A 23,626-nucleotide genomic window follows, 5' to 3' on the forward strand; every position below is an offset into this window, starting at 1 on the left:
GCTTCCTGAAACAACGTTTTCAGGAGATGCCAGAAGCGAGTCAACGTTGGCTCCTGCCTGATCTCCAAAGGCAGAGAATTCCATAGGAAGGAGGCTACCACACGGAAGGCTCTTCTCCTGGTGGACTCCAGTCAGATCACAGGTCCATGTGGAGCCACCAGAAACATGCTCCCTAATGACTTCAGTGACTAGGCAGGATAATAATGGAGAAGGCACTCTCTCAGGTATCCTAGTCCCAAGTTATTTAGAGCTTTGGACTGGAATGTGTTCCCTGAAAGCTTCTGCAGAAAGAAATTGGTCCCCCTAGCTGAAAGAGATCCTACACCCCTGATGTAAACTATGAGACTAAACCACCCAGCCTCAGAGGTTTCTGTAAGTGAGTGTCTTCTGTATTCCATTTGGTTCTCATTATTTTGTTCTTTGTAAATGTCTTGTGTGGTTGCTGTTGTCCTCCACACAGATATACAGCCGTCTCTTGTTTCTGGATATTTTGTTGGGGTTGGTCACTTGAATTTCTAATCAGCTCTGCACCATAGATGGTGCCACAGGCTAGATTAGGTTAAGCAAAACTGAACTAGAGTTCCCAGGAGGCAATATAATAGTGCGCATGTGGACAGTATCCTTTAGCTGTGGAGGATGGTGGCTCCGATGTCAGTGGGTCAGTGAATCTGCTCTGGGTTTCAGTCAGAACTCTAAAGGAACTATCCAATGTGCTGAGGTTATTTTGGGGAGCTCTGACTGCAACCTGAAACAGATTCACTGACCCACTAACATTGGAGCCATGAGCCTCCACTGAGCCTTATAAAAATAATAACTGGGGACTGCACAAATGATAGTGAGACCAGGTCCCCTCCCCTCCCCTCCCCACTATTCCCAGTAATGCAAGCATTGGGCCCATCTTTATATGGGCCCACTCCCCCACGAAAGCCAGTGTGGTGTAGTGGCTAAAGTGTTGGACTGGGAGCTGGGAGATCCGGGTTCTAGTCCCCACTTGGCCATGGAAACCCACTGGGTGACTTTGGGCCAGTCACAGGCTCTCAGCCCAACCTACCTCACAGGGTTGTTGTTGTGAAGATAAAATGGACTGGAGGAGGATTATGTATCCTACCTTGGGTTCCTTGGAAGAAAAAAGGCAATAATAAAATAAAATAAATAAATATCAGATCATTATTCCAAATATCACTAGGAATTATATTTTTTGAAAAGGTATCAAACATTGTTCAAGTTCTTGGCCTTCCCCATCCCCTGAGTGACAACTCTCATGGTTCCTGGGGCACAATTGTAACACCTGCCCTTAGCTAACTGTACTGTCATGGAGCTGGAAAGTAGCTAGAAGTTGTACAGAGCAGCAAAGGCGGGAGGATCTAATCATAGGGGTTGTTATGCAACAATCTGATTTAAAAGCTTTAAAACATGGGGGAAGCTATGAAGGAAGTGCAGAAAGAGTGGATAATGGCTGTGAGATGGCATGCTCAGAATTAATGCAAAATGCTCGCCTAAACATTTTAGGATTCCATCTGCATGTACCTTACCCAGATTAGTCCCTATTTTATGAGGTGCTAAATTACACACTAAAAACAACAAACCGGAAGCAGATAAATAATTGCTAAAGGGATCAGGATTGGGTACGAATTTCCAGAGGGGTAGCTGTATTAGTCTGCTGCAAAACAACAAAGCATTCTGGAGCCTTAACTGACTTAGTGTGACACAAGCTTTTTCTGAGTCCATTTGTAGGTTCTAATTATCTAGAAATGGACTGGTGTACACAGCATTCTTCATTTCAGTTAGAAAAACCAAATACAGTAAAACTGACATTACACTTGCATATCAAATTTGCACACCCATGGATGGAGCAGCTGGATAAACATGACTGTATTGTGTGCATTCTTTTGTTTTTCTAGGGTTCCATTTAAGCACCTTTTGTATTGCTGTTTTGGCTCTTTTATTGTCTTTCCATTAACTTTAAGCCTTTGATAAAGGCATCCCACTAATTCAAAATGAATACTGGAAGGAGAAAGGGGGAACCAGAAAAAACGTAAGGGATGCGCTCTTATTTTTTTGTTCAACATGTTGGCTGAAGCACTAAGCAACAAGGTTTTCTAACTGTAGCTGTACTGTTAAGAATAACGCTCACAATACACAGCATTGCCTTTTTGTCCAAGTTAGAAGTCGTTAGGTCACATTATTGTCATAGAGAATGATGGGGGCTGCCGTTCTTATTGATCTGAGACACTTTGGAAGACAAAAATTGTCTGGAAAGTGGGATAAAAAAATACAATGAATAAAAAAATAAAATACAATTCTATCCAGAATATTTACCTGAATTTTTTTCTCTGTGATGCCTTCTAACTAGGAAATGTTATTGTACAATCCAGTCCTTGTAACGTGGCATCCTTAAGATGTGTTGGACTACAACTCCTATCAACCTGGCAATTTGGTTGTACTGTCTGGGGCTGGTGTTGTAGTCTACACATCTGGAGAGCACCAGATCTATTTGCAGCGAAAAGCCGGCGCCAGACATCTCTTTCGAGCCCTTTCTCCTAGCAGGTGTGAGAGGAAACTTGGATCGGGCGGGCGCAGGGGCGGCGGTAGCAGCCTTTGCCTCTGCTTGGCTTTCTGGCTGGCTCCGACCTCTTCTCCAGGCAGCAGCAGGTGGGAGTCTGGCAGGCGGCGCGGGGCGTGTCTGCGGCTTGGCTGCCTTCTGAAAACCCGCCCGCCTCGCCCGCACTCGAGGTCAGCAGCCGGAGCAAGCCGGAGAGAACGGCCTGCGCTCGGCCTGAACTTTGCCAGCTTGGGGTTTCTCTGCCCGCGCTGAGCAGCACCATGGACAGCGGTCCCCTGCAGGGCCTGGACGCGGTCGAGTTCCTGCGCCTCTGGCAACGCTTCGACGCCGACGGTGAGCGCGCTGCGATCCGGGAACGGGGAAGGGGCAAAGCGGCCGGCGAGGACAGCCTTCCCCAACCTGGGGCCCTCCAGAGGTTTAGGACTACAAAGCCCAGCATTCCTAACTATTGGCCATGCTGTCTGGGGCTGAAGGAAGTTGAAGTCCAAACCCTCTGAAGGGCACCAGGCTGCAAGTGGGCTGGAGACACGTGTCAGCGGTTCAGGTTGAACATAAGAGGGAATGCGCGCACTGGGGGCTGGTGGTCCAATGTCAGTGGGGCTGTGACTCCCCTCTGGGTTTCAGTCAGAACTCTAAGGGAGCGATCCAAGGTGCTGAACCCACTTGGGGGCTAGGGTTCAGCACTTTGGATAGCCCCTTTCAAGGTCTGACTGAAACCCAGAGCAGATTCACTGCCCCATCGACAACAGAGCCACCAGCTTCCACTGAGCATGAGCATTCATAGGAGTTTACATTCGCACTTCTGGCTTGGAAGGCAGTTTTTACATTGGTGCCATCTAGCACAGCTTTCTCCCACCAGGCATTATATTGGACTACAACTCCCATCATCCCCAACCAGATGATGGGAGTTGTAGCCAACACATCTGGAAGGCACATCTAGTGGGCACCAACGCTCCCAACCAGGTGCCCTCCAGCTGTTTTGGACTACAACTCCCAGGATTCCTGACCATTGGCCATGCTTTCTGGGGATGGTGGGAGTTGATGAATATCTAGCAGATATTCTTCTGATGCCTCTACATGTTGTGCATTTTTTTTTGCCACCCAACCACATATGCTTATTAAACTTGTATTCCTGTGATTATCTCGAACTGTCTTGTGTTTGTAGATGGGAGACAGCTTGACAGAGGATAGTGGCATTAGGGCTGCTGTCTGACTCAGCCATTTAGGCTACAATTCTATACACACTTACCTGGGATTTAAGTCCCATTGAACTCTGTGGGATTTACTTCTGAGCAAAGGACAGGTCCTGCTCCAAGGGGCTTACAATTTAAATTGTCTCCTCTGATTAAATATCACTCTGAATGTATTATCTGCATTCAGATGAATAATTCAACATATACTTAGATTTCTGTTAGACCTATTTATTCTAAATTAAAATCCAAATCTTAATTGAATAGTGTGTTTTCCCATTCATTAAAGCCTTCTCTCCTCTTTCACTCACTTCAAAGTTCTATATGCCAAAAATCTCTCCAAAGTTGCTAGATCTATTGTGGAATAGGTAATTTGCATCTAGTGCCCAGAGTCTCCCATGTTTGTGTCAATCTAATTCGTGAAATAGATCTCTGCATAAATACCAAGTTTAAACATTTGGTACAGTTCTATTCATTCCAGTTAAAAGGGAAGCTTCTGGTGAATTTTGCCCAAAGTTTCTATCTCTTATTTATTTGAATAAAAAGAAGAATCTTTAATTTTAAAATCTATAATAAATTAATTTATTTAAAAATTGATTAATGTAAAAACAAAAACAACCCCTCCCCCTGCAACTTAGACATATTGCTAGCGCATGCCAGTTTGGTTAAATGTACTTGAGTTTCTCTGAATAAAGAAGGCATTCATAGATTTATGAAATGTTCATGGTGTGTGCAATTTGTTGGGCTTATAGTCAACTCTCATTATTAACATATGTTCAGTAATATATATATTTTAATTGATTTTAGACAATGGTTACATAGAGGGGAAGGAGCTTGATAACTTTTTTCATCACCTGCTAAAGACGTTGGGCAGTGAAGTAAGTACCACATCATATTATCTGCATGTGAGGATGAGCATGAAGCACATATATTCCTAGCAAGATGAGGAACCCTGGGGACAAATGGGTGCTGGACTCAATTTCCTCTCCTCACTCCAACAGCTGGCAATCCGTATTCTGGGGGCTGGATTCATTCTCTCCTTCTATGCCAAGCAGCTGGAAGGCAAGGGTAGTGTGTTTAAAGGACTCCCCAGGTGTTGTCTTGCCCATTAGTTGCCTGCTGCTTTGGATCATGATGAGCGTTTGACCATATCTGTCACCCTGGCTACTTGTTTCCCTAGCAATTCCTTAAGGAAAGAACATTGTTTTCTGCTGGCTGCAAAAGTTCCACTTTAGGTTATTTTTGCAACAAGTGTACCAAACTCATTATCGCTGTTTGTGTTCTGAGTCTCCACACTTGCCACCCACTCAGTGGACATAACTCCAGCAAAAAGCAAATCCGTTTCCTTCGGCAAACTGACACACACACACACACACACACACACCACATTTAGTTAGATTAATGAATCAGGAAGCTTGCATACACATTAGTTTGGATGAAGGGAAGGAGAACAGCAGTGTGTGTGTGTGTGTGTACTTATTCAAAATGGCTGATTAGTTTTGCAGAGGCAATATTCTGGCTTCCAAAATCAATTAACATGCATCATTGTCCAGGGTTAATTTACACTTGCTTAGGAAAAGGGATCTGTTTAGAAACAGCTGTAAGACTAACTGTAGAGTCAACTGCATGCCCAATTAAATGTATGTCATCTTCTGATTCATTTCATCTGACATATTGTCCCTTTATTTTTGTTTGCCTGCTGTTCAAAACAGTGAAAAAGACCACATAACCATCAACATGTGCCTTCTTTGCCGATTCTCTATTTAGGGTTACCATACCATGAAATATATGAAGAAGCACTAAAATACTACTGTGAGCTTGTTTATGTTGTTAATTGTCTTGCTCTGATAATGCCTTAACTCATGTCAACTTTTGATTTGTGTTTTCTATCAAAAGATAAGTCATAAGAGAGAACTTAAGTTAAAGGGCAAAGGAAATCCCCTGAATGATGAGAAATTCTTTCTGAAGTGTTGCTGTGTCCACTTGGGATAACCAATTAATGTTGATATTCTGATGCCCACCAGATGTTTGGACTACAATGCCCAGCATCCCCAGCCATTGGCCATGCTGGCTAGGGCTGATGGGAGTTGCAGTTCAGCCCCCTGGAAGACACTGGCTTGGCTACACCTGATGTAGTACATCTAGTGGGTGCAAATGGGCTCTAATTCTTCATGGTGACTATTGTAGGCTGCTTCAGACAATCTTCTTTCTTCCCTTGAAGTTTGAGAATTCTTGTTTATAAACAGAATTATTTTGTAATGTGTGAACAATAGATGAGTGTCCATGTCTCAATGGATTTCTGCTAGCACTTATTTCAGGAAGCAAGTTCTACTATATTAAACCCTTCCAGACATTTGTGAGGACAGGGAAAGGAGATAGGAATATCAAAATAAGGGCACAACATATGCTTCTCTTGAACCAGACTGAGTAGAAAGTGTGGGGTATTTCCCCGTGGGTGTTTTGTGTTCAGGGAAGTTAGGTTGTTCAATCCCTTCAAAGATTAAGCACTGTGATGAGAAAAGTTTGGAGGAGGTAGGGCAGATTTACATCTGTGGGAGCTGAGATCTGAGAGGGAACAAGAGTTGTATCCAATATTAGGCCTACTTTGACTAGACCCATTAACATGAATCGGAGTTAGGTTAACCTAACATTAGTTTTAACTCAAGGAAACTTCCTACACAGCCTTCCCTAACCTTGTGCCTCCAGATGTGTTGGCTATAATTCTCATAAGGATATTATGGGGGTTGAAGTTCTACACATCTGGAGGGCACCAGGTTGGGGAAGGCTGTCCAAGGGCATGGTTTATTCAAAAAGAGGGAATGGCTTCTAGCACCACACTTCAGTGATGTTGCCAGCAGAGCACTCCCAGCTCTTCTGAGGTTTCCACCAAGTGCTTCCTATCAAAATGGAAGCCTGCCAAGATGATACTGGCTTGATTGTACTGACCCATCATTGCCCACAATGGTATTTTCTATGACAGCACTGGCATTCCATTTCAAGAACACTGTGAGAGAAATACAGGGCTCCCAATCCTAGTTCCTAATAATGTCCATGCAAGGGTGGGCAGGTGAGGGGGGGACCATTTGCAGGGAGGTATGTGGGTTGGGGTTGTGCTTAACTCTTCCCTCATCCACCACTGCTCTCAGACACCTGCCTGCCTGCCCCCTCCACCCGGTTATTATTGTTTACTGCCAGGCTCTGAAACCAGTAGTAAGGCTGGCTGTAGAGAAAAAGGCCTTGGGGAACATTTGCAGGAGAGAGGTGGCTGGCACAGGAGGGATTGAGCACCCCTCCATCATCACAGGTGTTGACCTGTAAATGCCATGCTATTACCCACATTATCTTGGCAAATGGGCACCCTCTGCTATGCCTCTAGTGTTGGTCAGTTACGCCTCTGCATGCATTTGATGTACATTTCTTCCACAGTTTTGCTGTACTGTAGACCCTAGGAGTGGAATAATTATGTAAGAGCACAGAGATGGAGGATGGAATAGAATCTATCTTATTTTCTCAATGCAATGTAAGACTCCAATTTTGTCACAGTGACTTATCACAATGTACAGTGACTTCGCCAACGTATCAGACTAGTTTTGTGTGCATCAGACTCATACAAGCTTGCTTACTTAGCAATCTAACAAGTGTATAGTGAAGAAGAAGAATTAGTTGCTATTTCTGTGCTTAGAAGGTTTAGAGTGCAATAAAATAGGCCAGATCTACACTACTGCTTTAAAGCACTTTATAACAGCTTTGACAACTGTATATGGAGTGTGTCCTGGGCGCCAACAGTGTTCAAAACTGTTATAAAGCACTTTAAAGCAATAGTGTAGATCCTACCGTCGATAGCATTATGTGCTCTGAAAGTTGTCTCTGTTTGAATAGCAAACAGTTTCATAATGATTGTTTTTAACCTCTGTGCTCCCTGTTGTTATTTCTCCCTAATGACCATTATAGCTCTGTGTTTTTCCCCCTCAACTGCTCTGATGTGTTCTCATCTAACATTAAATGCAAAAAAAACCCTGCAACCCCAGCTGGAAAAACAATAGAATGACAGAATCCAGCAGGCATGCAAAATGGGGGAAGGGAGGAATAAACACTGGCAAAGGAAATGGGGATTCATTATTTGTTTTCAGTCGGGGTGGGTGCACCGTGAAGTCCTGCCCTTAATTTTGTGTGTCCCCAAAAGGAGAGCTGTGAATTTCGTGCATGACTTTTTAAGAGGGATCAACCACCATAAAGATACAAAGATGCCACTTTTCATTGTTGTTATTGAATTGGCACTTCAGTTTGAAAAATGCCGTTATATCTTCCTCAGGGTGGACATAAGGGTGTAATAAGAGAACTTATAACTATGTATGTCAGTAACAGTTGGATCGCAATCACTCCAAGCCAGTGGAGGCTTGTGGCTCTGATGTCAGTGGGGCAGTGAATCCGCTCTGGGTTTCAGTCAGAGCTAGTCAGAATTCTAAGGAAGCTATGATGCTGTATCCTATCCCCAAAATAGGCCCAGCACCTTGGATAGCTCCTTCAGAATTCTGGCTGAAACGCAGAGCAGCTTCATGTTCCACTGACATTGGTGCCACCAGCCTCCACTGCTCCTGGCTTCCAGTGACCTAAAATTATGAGCAAGGTGAAGCATGCCATAATCATCTTGAATAGCTGTTGCTGCAGGACAGGGGCTGATGACTTCTTTCCAGTTGTGTTTTTTATTTATTGGTTTTTGTTTTGTTTTGTCCAGTAGTAGTAAAGTTTACAACTTAATTTCGGGTTTAATGGAGAACATAATTTAATATTTCTCTTCACTGATATCCCATTAAAACAAGAGCTCACAAATCTTCTTGTAAGCAAGGGCACACGTAGAAACCTCAAAGAGAAAATTTTGGTTGGCTGTATGTCTTCTACTTACAATGCAGGAGATTTAAATTTAGGAAACATAACTTTAGAAGATGAAGATGACTAAAGGAAGCAGAATACATACTTCTCTACTCTCTTTAATTTTTATTATATTTTTCTGGTATTTTAATCGGTCTTACACTTCGCATGTTGTCTCAAGTCAGAAAATTGAGACAATAATCATACATGATCTTTCATGTGAGATAAAAAAATATTTTGAAAGCATTGTGGTTCTCAATTACCCTTCTTTCCAGAGAACATTTGGAGCATAAGCAAACCATATTGACACATGAACACTTGGATTCTGATCTTATTCTGAGAAGGTTTAAACGCTACCCACCGTATTTTTGGACCCTCTTATTTCATTTTTCTAAGCTGTAATTCTCCAAGTCATCCTATAAATCCAGAATCCCCCGGATTGTCATCCCAAGGTCTGAAGAGGATGTTGTGCCACATGGACAGGGAGAAGCCATTGAAATTATGCAGGAAACTATGCAGTCAGCACAGTGAGCACACCAGTTGTATCTGCGTATGAAGGCTAGAATCCTCTTTTTATACATCTTAAGGAACAATCTTATGCATGTATAAAGAGGGAGAAAGTCCTACAACTCCCAGGATGCTCCAGGCAGTTGAAGGACTTTTTTTTTCTGTCTAAATATGTTTAGGATTGTACCATTATCTGGTTTAACTTCAGAGGTGGGCAGTTACAAGTAAGGTCACTGCAACAGTATATCCCATCAGCAGTTACTTGCAGGTGGCCTTGTGTAGCAAAGCCTTTACTACTGGCTGGCTACTGTTCTGTGTAGCTCCTGCATAACACTATTCTGTAAAGGTCTCTGTAGCATTGAGGAATACACACTTTGGACCCACTTGTATTCATGTTCAAAATGTTCTGCTGATGTCTGAGTCTCTGGACCGTGGCTGGTTCTCACAGCTGAGCTATGTGCAGGCATCCTGTCCTTCCAAGTGCTGTAGTGGACGCACTGGCAAAATGTAAAGACTAGTCCTGCACCTCCTCGTTGTTGCTGTTAGGATTTCAGATTCTACCCTGGAGACAACATAAGCTTTTGTTTATTTATTTGTGACACTTTTATGTTAATGATATGAACGCAATATCAGATTTCAGTGCTTCCAGTGGTATGTCACCAAATTATTAATCCAGAACACTCTAGGAACAAGTGTGACCTATAACAAAATGTTGCAGTATGGTGTGCTTCTGTTCAGAATTCCAGCCAGCCAACTAGCCATGCCTACTTTTATGATATTCCATTCCATTTCTCTTCCCCAGTTTTCCATCCCCCACCCATACACACACCAGTCAGTGAACATTCTCAGTACTAATTTGACTGCTCCCCCCCCCATTATGTTTCTTTTCCTAAATATTTGCTGTTCTTCTGAAAACCTTGGGATTTCCCCCCAAGTTGTTGACCCTTCCCTCTTCTGCATGGTTGATGCCATTTTGTCTACATAAGAATCCACACTTGGAAAATGAGTGTGCTATAAAAAATACGTCTTATATACAGCATGGAATACTGTGGTACAATATGCTAGAATTTTCTCCACCTGATGACACTGTGTCTTTGGAAAGATTGCTCATACACTATTTCTGGCAGTATTGTGGCCCTTTGCAGACTAACAGATTTCTTATAGCATTAGTTTACATGGACTAGATTCCACTGCAGGAAGTGTGATCTCCAGTTGGTGACTATACATACAGTAGAAGTGAATTGTCACAGACAATGCTTTTCTTTTTTGCATTTCATTGCCCTTAAACTCAAGCTTAAAACATTTCCCCATTCTATATGTATAACTGTCAACTGAGGATTACACTTCATGCATCTGACGAAGTGGGCTCTAGTCCACAGAAGCTTACACCAGAACACATATGTTTGTCTTGAATATGCTTTCACAGCCAAAGACTGAGAGGCCCAGCCCTCTGGAAATTATTTCAGGCAGGGATCCCTAGCTATACCTGTAAGGCAAGTTGTTTGTCTTACACAAGGAGGCAACGCTATTTGATTTTTCACATGCATGACATGCTACTGCTCTCTGTCCAGATGCATCATGCCTCAACATATATTTTCAGGAACCGCAGCGTGGTTTTCTCCTGCTGTCAACTCCTTGTGCAACTGTTGCCTGGAATGCTCTTGTATTTCAGGCTGCAAACCTTATCGCTGAGGGTCTCATCCAGCCTAGTTTGCTCTTGGGATACCTCGGAGATGATTTAAACATCTTCCACTTTTTGTCTGCTCCTGAGCCTTTCATACAATATGGAATCTCTCTGTTTCCATCTCCATGGATAGTATCATTATATAGTTTAGTTATTAGATGGCACTGGACTTAGTTGTATCTGAGTGGAGTCAGTTTATTGTTGCTGTTTTATTCTTGTTTAAGAGAGATAATAAAGTTATTGTCTAGCTTCCTGACTGCTGCATCCTCTAAGCCTTCCATGACACCATCTCCCATTCTCAGCCAAACTGCTAATTAATGATAGATATAAAGATACATTCAAGCTTCCATGCCTTTGTCATTTCTTCTAATAATCTTTTTTATATCTGCAGGGAAAGATGGAATGGACTCGTGCTCTTGGACTGTTATACATCTTGTGATTCTCTGTATAGTAATTCTGGGGGTGTGTGCGTGTGGGTGTATGCCTGCCAGTCCATGTCTTCTAGTCTTCAGAATGCAAAGTGTATTGAACTGTGATTCTTTATTAGCAAACCAGAGCAAAATGGCTCTTACTACAAGTTCCATTCCTTTCAGCATAAAGAATACATCCACTGCAGTTCTTGCATGGCTGAACTTAAAGAGACAGAACATAATGTATTACACTCAGAAAATTGGTTTTATCCATAACTGTAAGGTCAGTCTGTTGCTTTTCATATCACAGAGCACCATAACAGAAGAAAAAGTTCAGCGGGTGAAAAAACGCTTTATGTCCACGTACGATGTAACTGCAGATGGACGCTTACAGATACGAGAGGTACTGGCTGTCTTTTATTTTTAACTTTTAGAAAATAGATCATATGTAATTGAGGAATGTCACAAATGCTATTAGATCATGCAGCATGGAACCACGTGTCCAAATATCCTTCTAACGAAGCAACTTATTCTGATTTAGATTTTGTTGCTGCTGCTGTTTTGCTGTTTCTCCTTCTGCTTTGCCCTATGCCTAACCTTGTGATATAGCCATGTACCATTTACACCAAAATAGTACATTTCTTGAGAGTAGTGATCACATTACAGAAATGTAAACACTTCTTTTATATTACTATTATTTTAGCTTGCAAATATGATCTTGTCGGAGGATGAGAACTTTCTCCTGCTTTTCCGAAGAGAAACACCTTTGGACAACAGTGTGGAGTTTATGCGGGTGGGTGTGATTTCGTGCTGTGTGTGGTTGGGTTTTTTATTGGGTTGGTATATTGGGCACACACTGAGCCCAAACTGCCTGTGTCAGCAACAGACCCATTTGTTTAGAACCAGGATTGTGTTATAAAGCAGGAGCTGGAGGATGATTTTTAGAGTAAAAAGGGTAAAGGCATGAAGGGATCCTGGCATTTACCTCCCCACATCTATAGCCTTGTTTCCACTCCACTGCTTTTTCATCAGCTTTTTCATCACTTCCTATGCTAAAATCTGATGAGGATTAAAATATGTCGAAGATCTGGACAGCAGGGAGGTAAGCCATGGGGGATGGGGACAGGGCAGGTAGCACACACTTCATATGTTCTTCAGCTCATTCCTAAATGATGCTGTAATATATATTCTTCAATTCCTTTTCTTAAAGGATAACATCTTACTAATTGCCCCCCTGCAGATATGGCGGCAATACGATGCTGATAGCAGTGGTTTCATTTCAGCCAGTGAACTCAAAGTAAGTTCTCTAGAGAGTCTTCTTGTGCTTTATCCAGATGGCACTTTTAGTCAATCAGTATCCTTTGATCACATAATATGGTGGCCTCTTGCGAATCTCTAAAAAAGAGGTCAATACTGTACATCTATGTATAGATGCAAATTTAGAAATTTAAGGACACACAGCCATGCATCCTTAGTTAAGGTCCAACAGGAAACAAAGCATTCTATTGTGATAAAGGGATAATCGGCGGCTTGGTCATTCTAAGATTTATAAAATCAAAAATGTTTCACTGATCTTCCTGAAATGTACATGCAGCCCTTAGTTGTTCATCATCAGTTTTCCAAAACCCCACAGTCACCGCTGCATATCCCATTCCTCATCCTTTCCTCATGTTTTATCTGCTTTAGGAGAATGAGAGTTTCACTTGCACTTTCTCCCTCCTTAGGGAGGATGTGGCATTAAGTCTTATGAGCCTTAACTCCTAATTTCCCTGTTTTTTGGTGCTTGGTTGAAAACTGTAGAGCCTTAATGTTGTTTTGTAAACTGTAGGTTTTTTGTTTAATGAATAATTATTATAATTTAAATAGAAACACAGTACATAGATCTATGGTGTGGAAGACCATGACCAGGTGATCTGGTCATGGTCTGTCTGCTGTCCAGGTACTGTTGATGGGCGGCTTCAAGTCCCAGCTCTTCCTTCTGATGGTTCTTTAACTTTGATGGTTCAAAGTTGGACTGGACAGCTCTTCAAACAGGGGACACTTTCAAAGTAGGGGGCAATCCTCTGACAGTCCTTCAAATAAAGGGCCATCATTTGTAAAAGAGTATGCAAGGCCACCTTACAACAAATTTAAGTACATTCAAACAAATATCTCAGCTGTTCATTGAGCTAGATATGTGTTCAGCTCCTCTGCTGAGCCAGATCTTGATTCCTTCATATTAATTCTTAGTATGTATCTGAAATAGTAAAAACCGCCTCTTTTACTTCTTTTCTGACAACAGAACTTTCTGCAAGGTCTTTTTCAGCAACATGGAAAAACAATTTCTAAGGCAAAGCTGCAGGAATATACTGACACCATGGTAAGCAGAGGATATAATATCTACAACATGCATTATTATAGTAATTCTTTGGAATTCTAGGCAGCCTAAAGATTTATTGTACTGGATGGAACTACGTAGCAAAGGATAATTATAAGAAATTGGGTGTTATTGTTGTGGTTGTGTTGTGTTGATTTATTTTATTAATTTTAAAATATTTTTAAGTCCAAAAGCACTCCCAAACTCCGCAATTGATTGTTCAGGGGGAGTTCAATCTCATAATAATAATAATAATAATAATAATAATAATACTTACCCGCCTCTCCATTTTGATCGAGGCGGGGAACAGCAGTAAATATAAAATACATAAAACTGAATTAAAACATAATATACATTGTTAAAACATCCTAAAACATTCTAAGACCAGATGTATTCCACTATCCAGATTGGTCAGTTTCCCTACCCACAGTACCTCCATCTTGTCTGGCTTAAGTCTTCAGACACTGGATCAGGCATTCAACAACTTCCCTAGCAACACATTAGAGGGAAATGAGAGGTAGAGCTCCCAGCTCAAAGCTCCAAATGATTTCTCCCAGTGGTTTCATGTAGGTGTTGAAAAGCACAGGGGACAAGATGGAACCCTGAGGCACTGCATTGGCCAATAGTCATGGGATGGAGCAGGAGTCCACCACCACCACCTCCTGAGAACATTTACCCAGGAAGGACAGAGCCACGATAACACCATGTATTGTAAGGGTGTTGTAAGCACTTCATTCGGTGTCTGTGGTATCAAAGGATGAAGACTACATCATGCCAGGAGTGCTCATATGCAAAGGAAAAGCTTTAGTAAATGAAATACAAGTGCCCAGTCATCATGACACTTAGCAGGAAAAGGTGAAAGTAAAACCAGTGATCAGCCAATCTGACCAAGGTGAAAATTTCTTCCTAAACCTCATCTGTCAAGTTCCCCAGAAGAAGAGAAAAATCATTCTTAGAATCTTAGCACTAATCTGTTTCTAGCTGTAACTATCTCTGATGCATCTGGGGAAGGGGGAAATTATACTGAATTTTAAAAGGTCACTAGTTATTATACAACTTCTTGCAAAATGTATCTACATTTGGAAATGTAATTTGTTTAGGAAAATTTTACCAATATTTTGAATGTCCCCCAGAGTCATTCAGATATATTAGATTCTACTGCAGTTAGTAAATCCTGTGTGTGTGTGTGTGTGTGTGTGTGTGTGTGTGTGTGTGTGTGTGTGTGTGCATTCTGCAATCCACAGAGTTACATTTTGTCAATGTCACATGCAAGGAAAGCTCATTACTGGTTTATTCATCTGCAAATCACATTACCTAGGCTGCCAAAATAATCACATCCGGACTAAGGTTATTATTATTCATTGGCTAGAATAGCAGGTCATGATAATATCAGTCAGGCTGTCAGCAATGGGCTTTCATTTGAGCCACACAATATGTTTCTATTGAATAAAGCAGCACCTTTATCTAACAAATAACAGACAGTTCAGGGCATATGAAAAATCCATGTGCTATGTTTCCATGAGGGCTTGCTTGAATTAACTCTCTGCTTCCTAAATCTTGAGAGTCTTGCCATCAGTACATTTGTCCAAATGGGTAATTTTGCTTACTAGATCCCTTGCATGTAAAACAGGTTCCGGTAATGAGCCCTGATTCTAATTAAACCATGCAAGTCATTTTGCTATTCAAACATTTACCACTGTGGCATGGGATGGGAAGACACTTTTTATTTTATTTATTTACAATATTTATGTAAGGAAGCTGCTCCCACACCACTAGCATTAATGGGGCCACTGAGAGGGGAAAATGAGACCTGTGGAAAATTCTAGAAAGTATTTCATGCAGAATGTATGGGAAAAAATAGTCGGCTTATATTGGGCTAATCTGGATGTAACACTAAACCATAGTTTAACTTACAATAACGAGTCTAGACTCCACTCAGGCTTGTGTAAACCTTGTTGTCCTTCAGCATATCTGTGAGAAGTTCAGAAGGTTTTGCTTTCAATTTAGACTACCATAGCTTGTTGTTCCATCTGAACTCAGACAAACTGTGGTTAATGTTAACGATAATTAGGGAAAGAAGCCAGAGCCAAACAATAGTTTATGAAGCTGGCTTGTTTTCTCTAACCATAGTTAAGATTAAACACAGTTTTTCAGATGATATACTAAACTGTGGTTAATGAAATAATAGAAATGGAGGCTTTCAATCTCCTCATAACCATGCTGGAAGAGGAGAGGTGTGGGAGAAGCATGAGCCCAGGTGAGGCTAGGCTCATTCTTGTAACACTAAACCATCTTTACTTTTGTGTCCCAACATTGCCTTTTGTAAACTGCCCAGAGAGCTTCGGCTATGGGATGGTATATAAATTTAATAAATAAATAAATAAATTATGACTAGTATTAAAACAGATTGGTGAAAGGCTCCCATAGCATCCCGTAAAGCATAAGACTTACTGCTCCAGTTCTGCCTGGCATTCCAATTAGCCATCTGTTGTGAAGAGATCCTGTGCATTTCCAGATGTTGTGACTGGTGGTTGACAGATTGTTGGTTAATAGTCTGGGATGGTCATTGATGTTTCTTCGTTGGGATCTAACAATTAGGAAATAGTTGGGGATAAGAACATAAGAAGTGTCATGCTGACTCAGACCAGGAGTACATCTAGTCCAGCACTCTGTTGGCTGAACAGCACTCTGTTCAGCCAACCAGCTATTGACCAGGGACCAACAAAGGAGGTCATGGTGCAACAGCACCATCCCACCCATGTTTCTCAGCAACTGGTGCACACAGGCTTACTGCCTTAAATACTGGAGGTAGCACATAACCATCAAGGCTAGTAGCCATTGATAGACTTCTCCAGGAATTTATCCAACCCCCTTCTAAAGCCATCTAAATTGGTGGCCATCACTACATCTTGTGGTAGTGAATTCCATATTTTTTCTATGTGCTGTGTGAAGTCCTTCCTTTTATTTGTCCTAAATCTCCTACCAATATGTTTCATGGCATAACCCGGGGTTCTAGTATTTTCAGATCTCATTTTTTAAATGAGATTCCCATCCGAGTTTGAGAAAGGTGATCCCCTCTAGCTGAAGAATGGGGGGGCAGATGGAAAATATGTGTGTATGTGGGGGTGGGGAGAGAAAATGAAGTTGGCAGTTTGGAAGAAGCAGAGAAAGTGTATACTGAGAGTTTCCAGCAAAAAATAGTTGAAACTTGGGGGCAGCTGAAATGGGGAGATTTCCCACCACTTCACCATGGGTTTCTCAGAGCTTTATCACTAAGTGGATAACATTAATAAAAGGAAGGTTAACCACTAGCTCAGTACTGAATATTTTAGAACTGTAGCCAAACTGTGCAATACACCAAATCATCTTCATGCACTTAAAAAATTAAATCCAGTTCCTCAACACACTTTTAGCATGAATTATTCATACTTCTACTCCATTCAACTTCTTCCCCGCCTCTATCCCCGTCTTTCTGAAAAACGATGGCCATTTTCTTATGCCCTGCTACAGTGTTTAGCTGAGAAATGATGGGGGAGCTGCAAAGAGAAGCAAATCAGCCCAGAAGGGAATAATCAGAATAGAGTTAAGCAAAATCTGAATATATTGCAGAGAGAGGAAAAAGCTTGTTATATTCATCAGGATGACTGCCGTGACGCTAAGACAGGCCTGAAATTTCCTAACAAACTTATTCCTGCAGAAGCAAAGCTTTTTTTGCCAATGCCAAATATATTCATGAGGCTTAGCAAGATAAAATGCTCTCTTACCTGTGCATCAGAAGGAAGGAAGATCAAGAATAGTTCCTCTGTTGGTTGATGTCTTCTAATGAGAATTCAAGAACACTTGAACCTGTATGCCAGGGGTGTCAAACCTCAGACCCATGTACTAAATCTGGCTCACCGCAAGTTGCCCAGAATGCCGTGCCCCTTCTCCTGGCCCACCCTTTTTGCTGGTCACTGATCGTCCAGTGGCCTCCCAGTGTTTGCACACCTTTTCCCCATTCTAAAAAGCTAAAATACCTCTCCTAAGGATTAGTTACTGGCAGTAAAAAAACTTTCACCTAAAATTCAACAGACCTCCTGTAGACGTTTGTTGACACGGCTTGCTTTGGTGTTATTTGAGAGTGGTCCAGCCCTCAAACAACCCTGACCACCAAGGTTCACATGACCAGACAAGCTGTGGCAAGGTGGGCGCCATACAAAAATGGCAGCCACAGGCAACCAGTGCAATGCAGCAGCCCACATGGGTAAATTAAGCTATGGTGGGCTGTCGTGTCGTGTGAACTAGGCCACTGCCCTAAGAGACAGCCAAAAGTACTTTGTTTGGAAGTGCTGTATCCCTCCTCAACATTAAAAAGTTCCCATAAGGATGTCAACGTCTTCTGAGTTTCAACCCCACTGTTTCTTGACAATGTTCATGTATTCATTGCCCTATCCTTAGGATTCAGAGTGGCTTACAAAATAATCTGTTGTTTATTTTCCTTCATGTTTAGCTTGCTCTGTCCTTGGGGGCCTTTAGTTTGGTTTCTGAAAAGACACTGCAAAATATTGCATCAGTGGGGTATTTGGAGAGAAAGATAATTTGGGAAGGAAAGAAATTTATATCATCCTCACCCATATATTCAATGCCCAACAGGCGGATAGAGGGTCATAAAGCATTCTTTCAATGTGGCCATGTTGCATTGGCCAAATATCCCAAGAGGAAATCAGGGTGGGCTTACGATGGCACCTCCAGGCCACAGCAGAACTGATCTCATAGCTATTCATGCTGCATGACTCACAACAGTATGGGCAATACCACTCTGAATAGTAAAAATTGATTATATACTCAGGTTCTTTGACATTTATCCTAATATTAACAATTTTACAAAGGCTTCCCCCTTTTGCTTTTTAGATGAAGCTCTTTGACAAAAATAAAGATGGGCGACTGGATCTGAATGACCTAGCAAGGTAGATGTTCTCCATTTCTTCAGAATGGACTTGTGGAATTTGCAGTAGCTTCAACAAGTGTAGCGTTCCTCATCAATAGGTCTCCATATTTTAAAAGCTATACCTGTTGATTTTCTGCCTGTCATGCAGCTGCTAAAGGCTCAGAATATATGTTTCAGGAAAAAAGATGGCAATCCTATTTATGTTGCAAGCTTCTGTTTCTGAAAATGCTGGCTCACTCCTCACAAGCTTCCGCCTTTGCAAGATCTGTCAGGCAGAACTGTCTATCTTAGTGGAGGTGATAATATCTGAGAACATAATGAAATTGGCTCTTTCCATTTAGGATTCTGGCTCTTCAGGAAAATTTTCTCCTTCAGTTTAAACTAGATGTAAGTACAGTAATTTTCAGTGCACTTAGTCACCATTTTCCCTCCATTTTGGAAGGTGTTTTTTTTAACCATTCCTTATTTCTCCCCCACCCCTCCTTCCATTCAGGCTTGTAGTTCAGAAGAAAGAAAGAGAGATTTTGAGAAAATCTTTGCACACTATGATGTTGTAAGTTTGTGGGGAGGTTTTGGTGGGTTTTGGATTACTGCTGATTAGCCGGCACATCAAGCCTTACAGAGTGATGCAGTCTAGCATAATATTTAAGCATCTTATTGATACTGCGTTGTCACAACCCCTATTGGTGTGAATTTCCTAATGTTTACACAGTGCAGTAGTATATTGTACAGGCATTTATGCTGTGTTGTTGTGCGAGTCAAGCAGAGGGGCTTCCAAATCATCCCCAGATTGCCTTTCAACCCTAACTGAGCCAAGGGCACTGATGTAACATTAGACTACCTTCAGCTTCTAGTGGATGGTCATGTATTATATGTGAGATATTTAATGCTTCAACAATCCATAAGGATAAAAGAATCGCTTTGGTGGCCTGGACATATGGTCCAGCATTCTGTTTCCTGCAGTAACCAGACAAGTCCCTGGGAAGCTCAGGGCACAAAGTTGACTTCCATCAGGGCTGGCCCTAGACCAAATGGTGCTCCAGGTAAGGAGTACCTACCCCCCTTCATTTGTTTCATTTTTTAATGTCTTACTTGGTAACACATTTCATGACTTTGATGCACAATCGGCATGCATGATTTATCTCTGACATATAAGATGAAAAATGCACATGCATGGATCTGGTCATGCTCACTCACGCATGCATCTTTTGTCAATCTTGTACATTTTCCTGCTTATAAGATAAAAAACAAATATTAGCTCAGTGCTGGCCATACAAGTCAGTGCTGTCAGCTTTACAAATGAAGATGAATTGTTTGTACTATTTGTTTCAGCTGTTGAATGAACAGTTGAGTCGATAGCCATGACAGGTGTTCTCTGGAGCTGCCTGTCACCAGAGTTGCCTGTCCCTAGATCTGATACCCATCCTGGGATATTTATCCTCAGCATCTGGTACTCTTTGCAGGACAGAAATAAGGGGAGAATTTAGAGGCACACATTTCTGCCAGATCCAGAGGAAGGTTTTCATCAATAATGAATCACTTTTAACCTGTGATGTAGCAGACAAATACCAAGTTGTTCCATGATCATTTCAGAGAACCCATACTAATTGATCTTTTAAATTACTGGACTATACCAATTAAACCTTACATAACTTTGATTTGATCGGCAACTGAGAATGTCAGAAGTTAGTCATTTTGATGTCTTTAGCTCTTCCCTCAATTTGGTTTATCTCCAATGTATTTCAACACATATGCATATATCAATCTACCTACTACAGTCTCATTCCACATGATGAAAAGAAACTGTTGCTACAAGTGCTCATCTCACAATACATTGTTTACCACCTGCATTATAGCAGGAGCACAGCTCTGTCAGTGTTTAAATCAGCTCTGATGGACATTTTCCTGGTAGATATCATGAGAGACCCTTCTCATGAATTCAAGAAATATGCAGTTGCTTTCTCAGTTGACATAGAACATCCATAGGCATGTAGAGGGAGTGTTGAACCTCAGGCTTGTGGGCCAAATATGGTCCACCTGAGGGTCCCAATCCAGCCTTCCAGGGTTCCCCAGATCCCTCACGCCTCTTCCTTTGCCCCCCCCCCCATTGGAATGCAGTCCCTGAAGAGCTTCTCCAAAATTGAATTTGGCCCTCAGGCTGAAAGAGGTTCAACACCCCTGGCATATAGTTTGCCAGGCTGAAGATAACGGCCCTGTTCAGAGGACACACTAAGCCAAGGTGGTCAAGCATTTTGAGCTAAACATTATGGCTTAGCATTGTCGTGTGAACCATTCCTAACCATGATGGCTACATAACCATGGTTTAAACACCCATGGTTTGTGAACCGCCCAGAGAGCTTTGGCTATTGGGCAGTGTAAAAATGTAATGAATAAATAAATAAAACACATTCACTAACCATTTGCTGCAAAAGGATTAGTGGCCTAATCATGGCTTGGTATGTTGTCTGAACAGGCTCAATGCTACTAGAAAGAGGACAGGCAGAAAACTACCCATGTATGATTTATATATATATATATATTCCAGAGCAAGACAGGAGCACTTGAAGGCCCAGAAGTGGATGGGTTTGTAAAAGATATGATGGAACTTGTCAAGGTGACTTCCTAATAGTTTCATGTTGTTCTTCATAGTTCTTGTTACAAAACTTGCTTAGAATCCAGGAGTTTGAAGAAATCACAGAGGTCAACTAGACCACCCTACTGTCAATGCCTTAGTACAGTAGGGCCAGATCTACACCAAGCAGGATACAACACTTTAAAAACGGTTTGAAAACTGTTTATGTAATGTGTCCTGAGCCTGAACAGTTGTCAAAACCGTTATAAGCAGTAGTGTAGATCCTGTCTAGCTTAAAACTATAAGACACAATAACAAATAATTTCATTAACGTCAGTTCTGTTGTGAGGGCGTTTTTTTACTTGCTTTTCTTCATTGCTTTTTTTTTGTCATAAATTATGTGCTGAGATGCTTTTATTCTTTGCTGCAGGTTTTATTCTGGGCTATTTTTATTTTTTGTTTAATGTTTGTATTTTATGCTTTTAATGTATTGTACACTGACCACAGAACTTTGGTTATTGAGTGGTTTAAAAGTACAGTAAAAAAATACATAAATAAGTGATCCTCATAAATTCTTGATATTAGAAACGTAATCCCTGAGTGAGAAGGAATATTTTGTCTTCTAAAAGCAATAATTTCTCTTTGTTTCTCTTTTCCCTCCCTTTCAGCCCAGCATTAGCGGCACAGACCTGGACAAGTTCCGCCAGATCCTGCTACACCATTGTGATGTGAATAAGGATGGCAAAATTCAAAAATCTGAACTTGCCTTGTGTCTGGGAATTAAAATTACCCCATAGGCCTGAATGTGCTTCTCCGATGGTTTGCCAATTCTTGTCTTTTGTGAGAGCCTGCTGGTACTGGTAGAACATTTGCAGTGCTGTGTTGATAATGTTTGTTACGCTGAACCTAGCAGATAGGGGCAACTCACTGTGGATATAAATATTCATGTACAAGGTTGCAGCCAAACAGAATCCATGTTATGATGAGCAGTAACTAGTTCCATGCTGTTCCAAAGGAGAAGTTACCTATGGGATTTCTAAGTGGTTTCTCAGAAGGGCATGGGGTCACCGTACCTGGACTGCTGCTACATAACATGACATCGGATTATGTTCCTTTGCCCAGGCTACATCCCTAAAACTACTGCCCCTGTATTCCTTCTTAGTGCTCCATGTTTGTGACAATTGTGTGATGTATGAAACTGACTGTACTTCTTTTTTTAAGGCATACGAGCATTATAGTACTGGAGGCAGCTGAGTGTATTTGCATAAGAATAAAAGCAACAGTTTAGAAAACAGAGTACAGCTGGTGTCCATATTTACTTACAATGTGTAACACTCCACAGACTGGTGGCTCTGCTATACTTGGCTGTTTGGTGTCTTTCTCTCTTTCATAGAATCAAGTGGCAGAGGAGGACATAGTTGGAAAAGCAGAGATTTTGCTGGGCAGAAACATCAAAAGCCTTTCTCATCTCAGAATAGAGCCTGTTCCCTGATCAAGTCTCCTGGGGGCTGTCTAACAACATGAAAAGCTCTGGGGTGGGTGCGCAGTGGCACTGCGTGGATTATACGACACAGCAATCACCACACACACCCCAGGACTTTGGGGTGAAGCTGTGGAGAAAAAAAGATGGGGCTGATTTTTTTTTTCTCCAGAGCAAGGCAAGTGCGGTGTATCTGGCATCTATCCTCGCTCCAGAGTCACAGTGAAGGTGTAGCCAGGTGGATGGTGATACCTGCTTGGTCGGCATTCACCCAGGCAAAGGGCCCAGCGAACCTAATGGCTACCAGAAAGCCCGCGCTGCCTCCATTCATGAAGATTACTTGCCACCCACCCACACCAGTGATACCATGGAGTTTGGAAGTGGAACGGCACCAACTCGGCACCATGAAAACAGCCCCCTGGAGATGACCTTTGGCAGTGGTCTGATCTTAGTAGCCTTCCATTTCAGCACCTAGAATCCATCTCTCTTGTGTGCATCAATCCATAGATTAGCCTATGACAACTCTCACCTCTAATATTTACAAGCGTTTTCAGATTCAGTTTCTCCTCCAAGAATATGCTAGAATCAAACCCATTGTTAATGTGACCTGCTTATTCCCACCATGGGACTCGTAGGCCTTTTTCTCTTTGGCAATCCTAATCCTGTCACCTATGGGTATCTTTGTATATAGTGTCAACCCAATCTAAATATTATGCATAATTCAGTCCAGGGACAATTACATGCAACCATTGAATGTTTCACTAATTTTCAATGAAACTGTTGCAACTGACTTCCTCATAACCAGATTAGCCACAGGGCTAAGAGGGCTGTAGCCCCTGGCCCAACATCTCAGGGAGCCCATGAGCTAGCCCAGATTCCCAGCTTTCAAATAAAAAGTACAAGTCTACAGCCCTTGTAGGATCCAAGATATGAGGCAAAACATCCGGGCATTTTCCAATTATTTTGTGGAAAATGGATAATCATTTTGTCCATTCGTTTTGTATGAAATGTGCCTAGTATCACCTTTCAGCATGCTTAGCCAATGAGTGAAGTCTCTCCTATGATCAA

At 41.8% G+C, this 23,626-nt stretch overlaps 1 protein-coding gene across 2 annotated transcripts; it reads left to right on the forward strand.

Annotated features, from left to right (window-relative positions):
• The first annotated feature begins 2,819 nt into the window (after positions 1 to 2,819).
• Positions 2,820 to 22,370, forward strand: SCGN (secretagogin, EF-hand calcium binding protein). Of its 2 annotated transcripts, XM_063129790.1 has the most exons (11): positions 2,820 to 2,896; positions 4,561 to 4,631; positions 11,534 to 11,626; positions 11,927 to 12,016; positions 12,464 to 12,520; positions 13,505 to 13,582; positions 18,470 to 18,525; positions 18,848 to 18,893; positions 19,000 to 19,059; positions 21,052 to 21,120; positions 21,747 to 22,370. In XM_063129790.1, the coding sequence occupies exons 1-11, from the start codon at positions 2,824 to 2,826 to the stop codon at positions 21,873 to 21,875; spliced, it is 822 nt and encodes a 273-aa protein (XP_062985860.1). In that variant the 5' UTR covers positions 2,820 to 2,823; the 3' UTR covers positions 21,876 to 22,370. The 2 variants fall into 2 exon arrangements, with proteins under 2 accessions (XP_062985860.1, XP_062985862.1); XM_063129792.1 differs by lacking the exons at positions 18,470 to 18,525; positions 18,848 to 18,893; positions 19,000 to 19,059.
• Positions 22,371 to 23,626: the final 1,256 nt, after the last annotated feature.

Source organism: Elgaria multicarinata, chromosome 7 (genome assembly GCF_023053635.1).
Source record: "Elgaria multicarinata webbii isolate HBS135686 ecotype San Diego chromosome 7, rElgMul1.1.pri, whole genome shotgun sequence".
Lineage (NCBI taxonomy): Eukaryota > Metazoa > Chordata > Lepidosauria > Squamata > Anguidae > Elgaria > Elgaria multicarinata.

Bases quoted from the DNA above. Each gene is read 5' to 3' on its own strand.
- SCGN (XM_063129790.1), top strand. From the start codon at position 2,824: ATGGACAGCGGTCCCCTGCAGGGCCTGGACGCGGTCGAGTTCCTGCGC. The intron at 12,521-13,504 runs GTAAGTTCTCTA...TTCTGACAACAG, and splicing joins TTTCAGCCAGTGAACTCAAA to AACTTTCTGCAAGGTCTTTT. The intron at 18,526-18,847 runs GTAGATGTTCTC...CTTTCCATTTAG, and splicing joins GATCTGAATGACCTAGCAAG to GATTCTGGCTCTTCAGGAAA.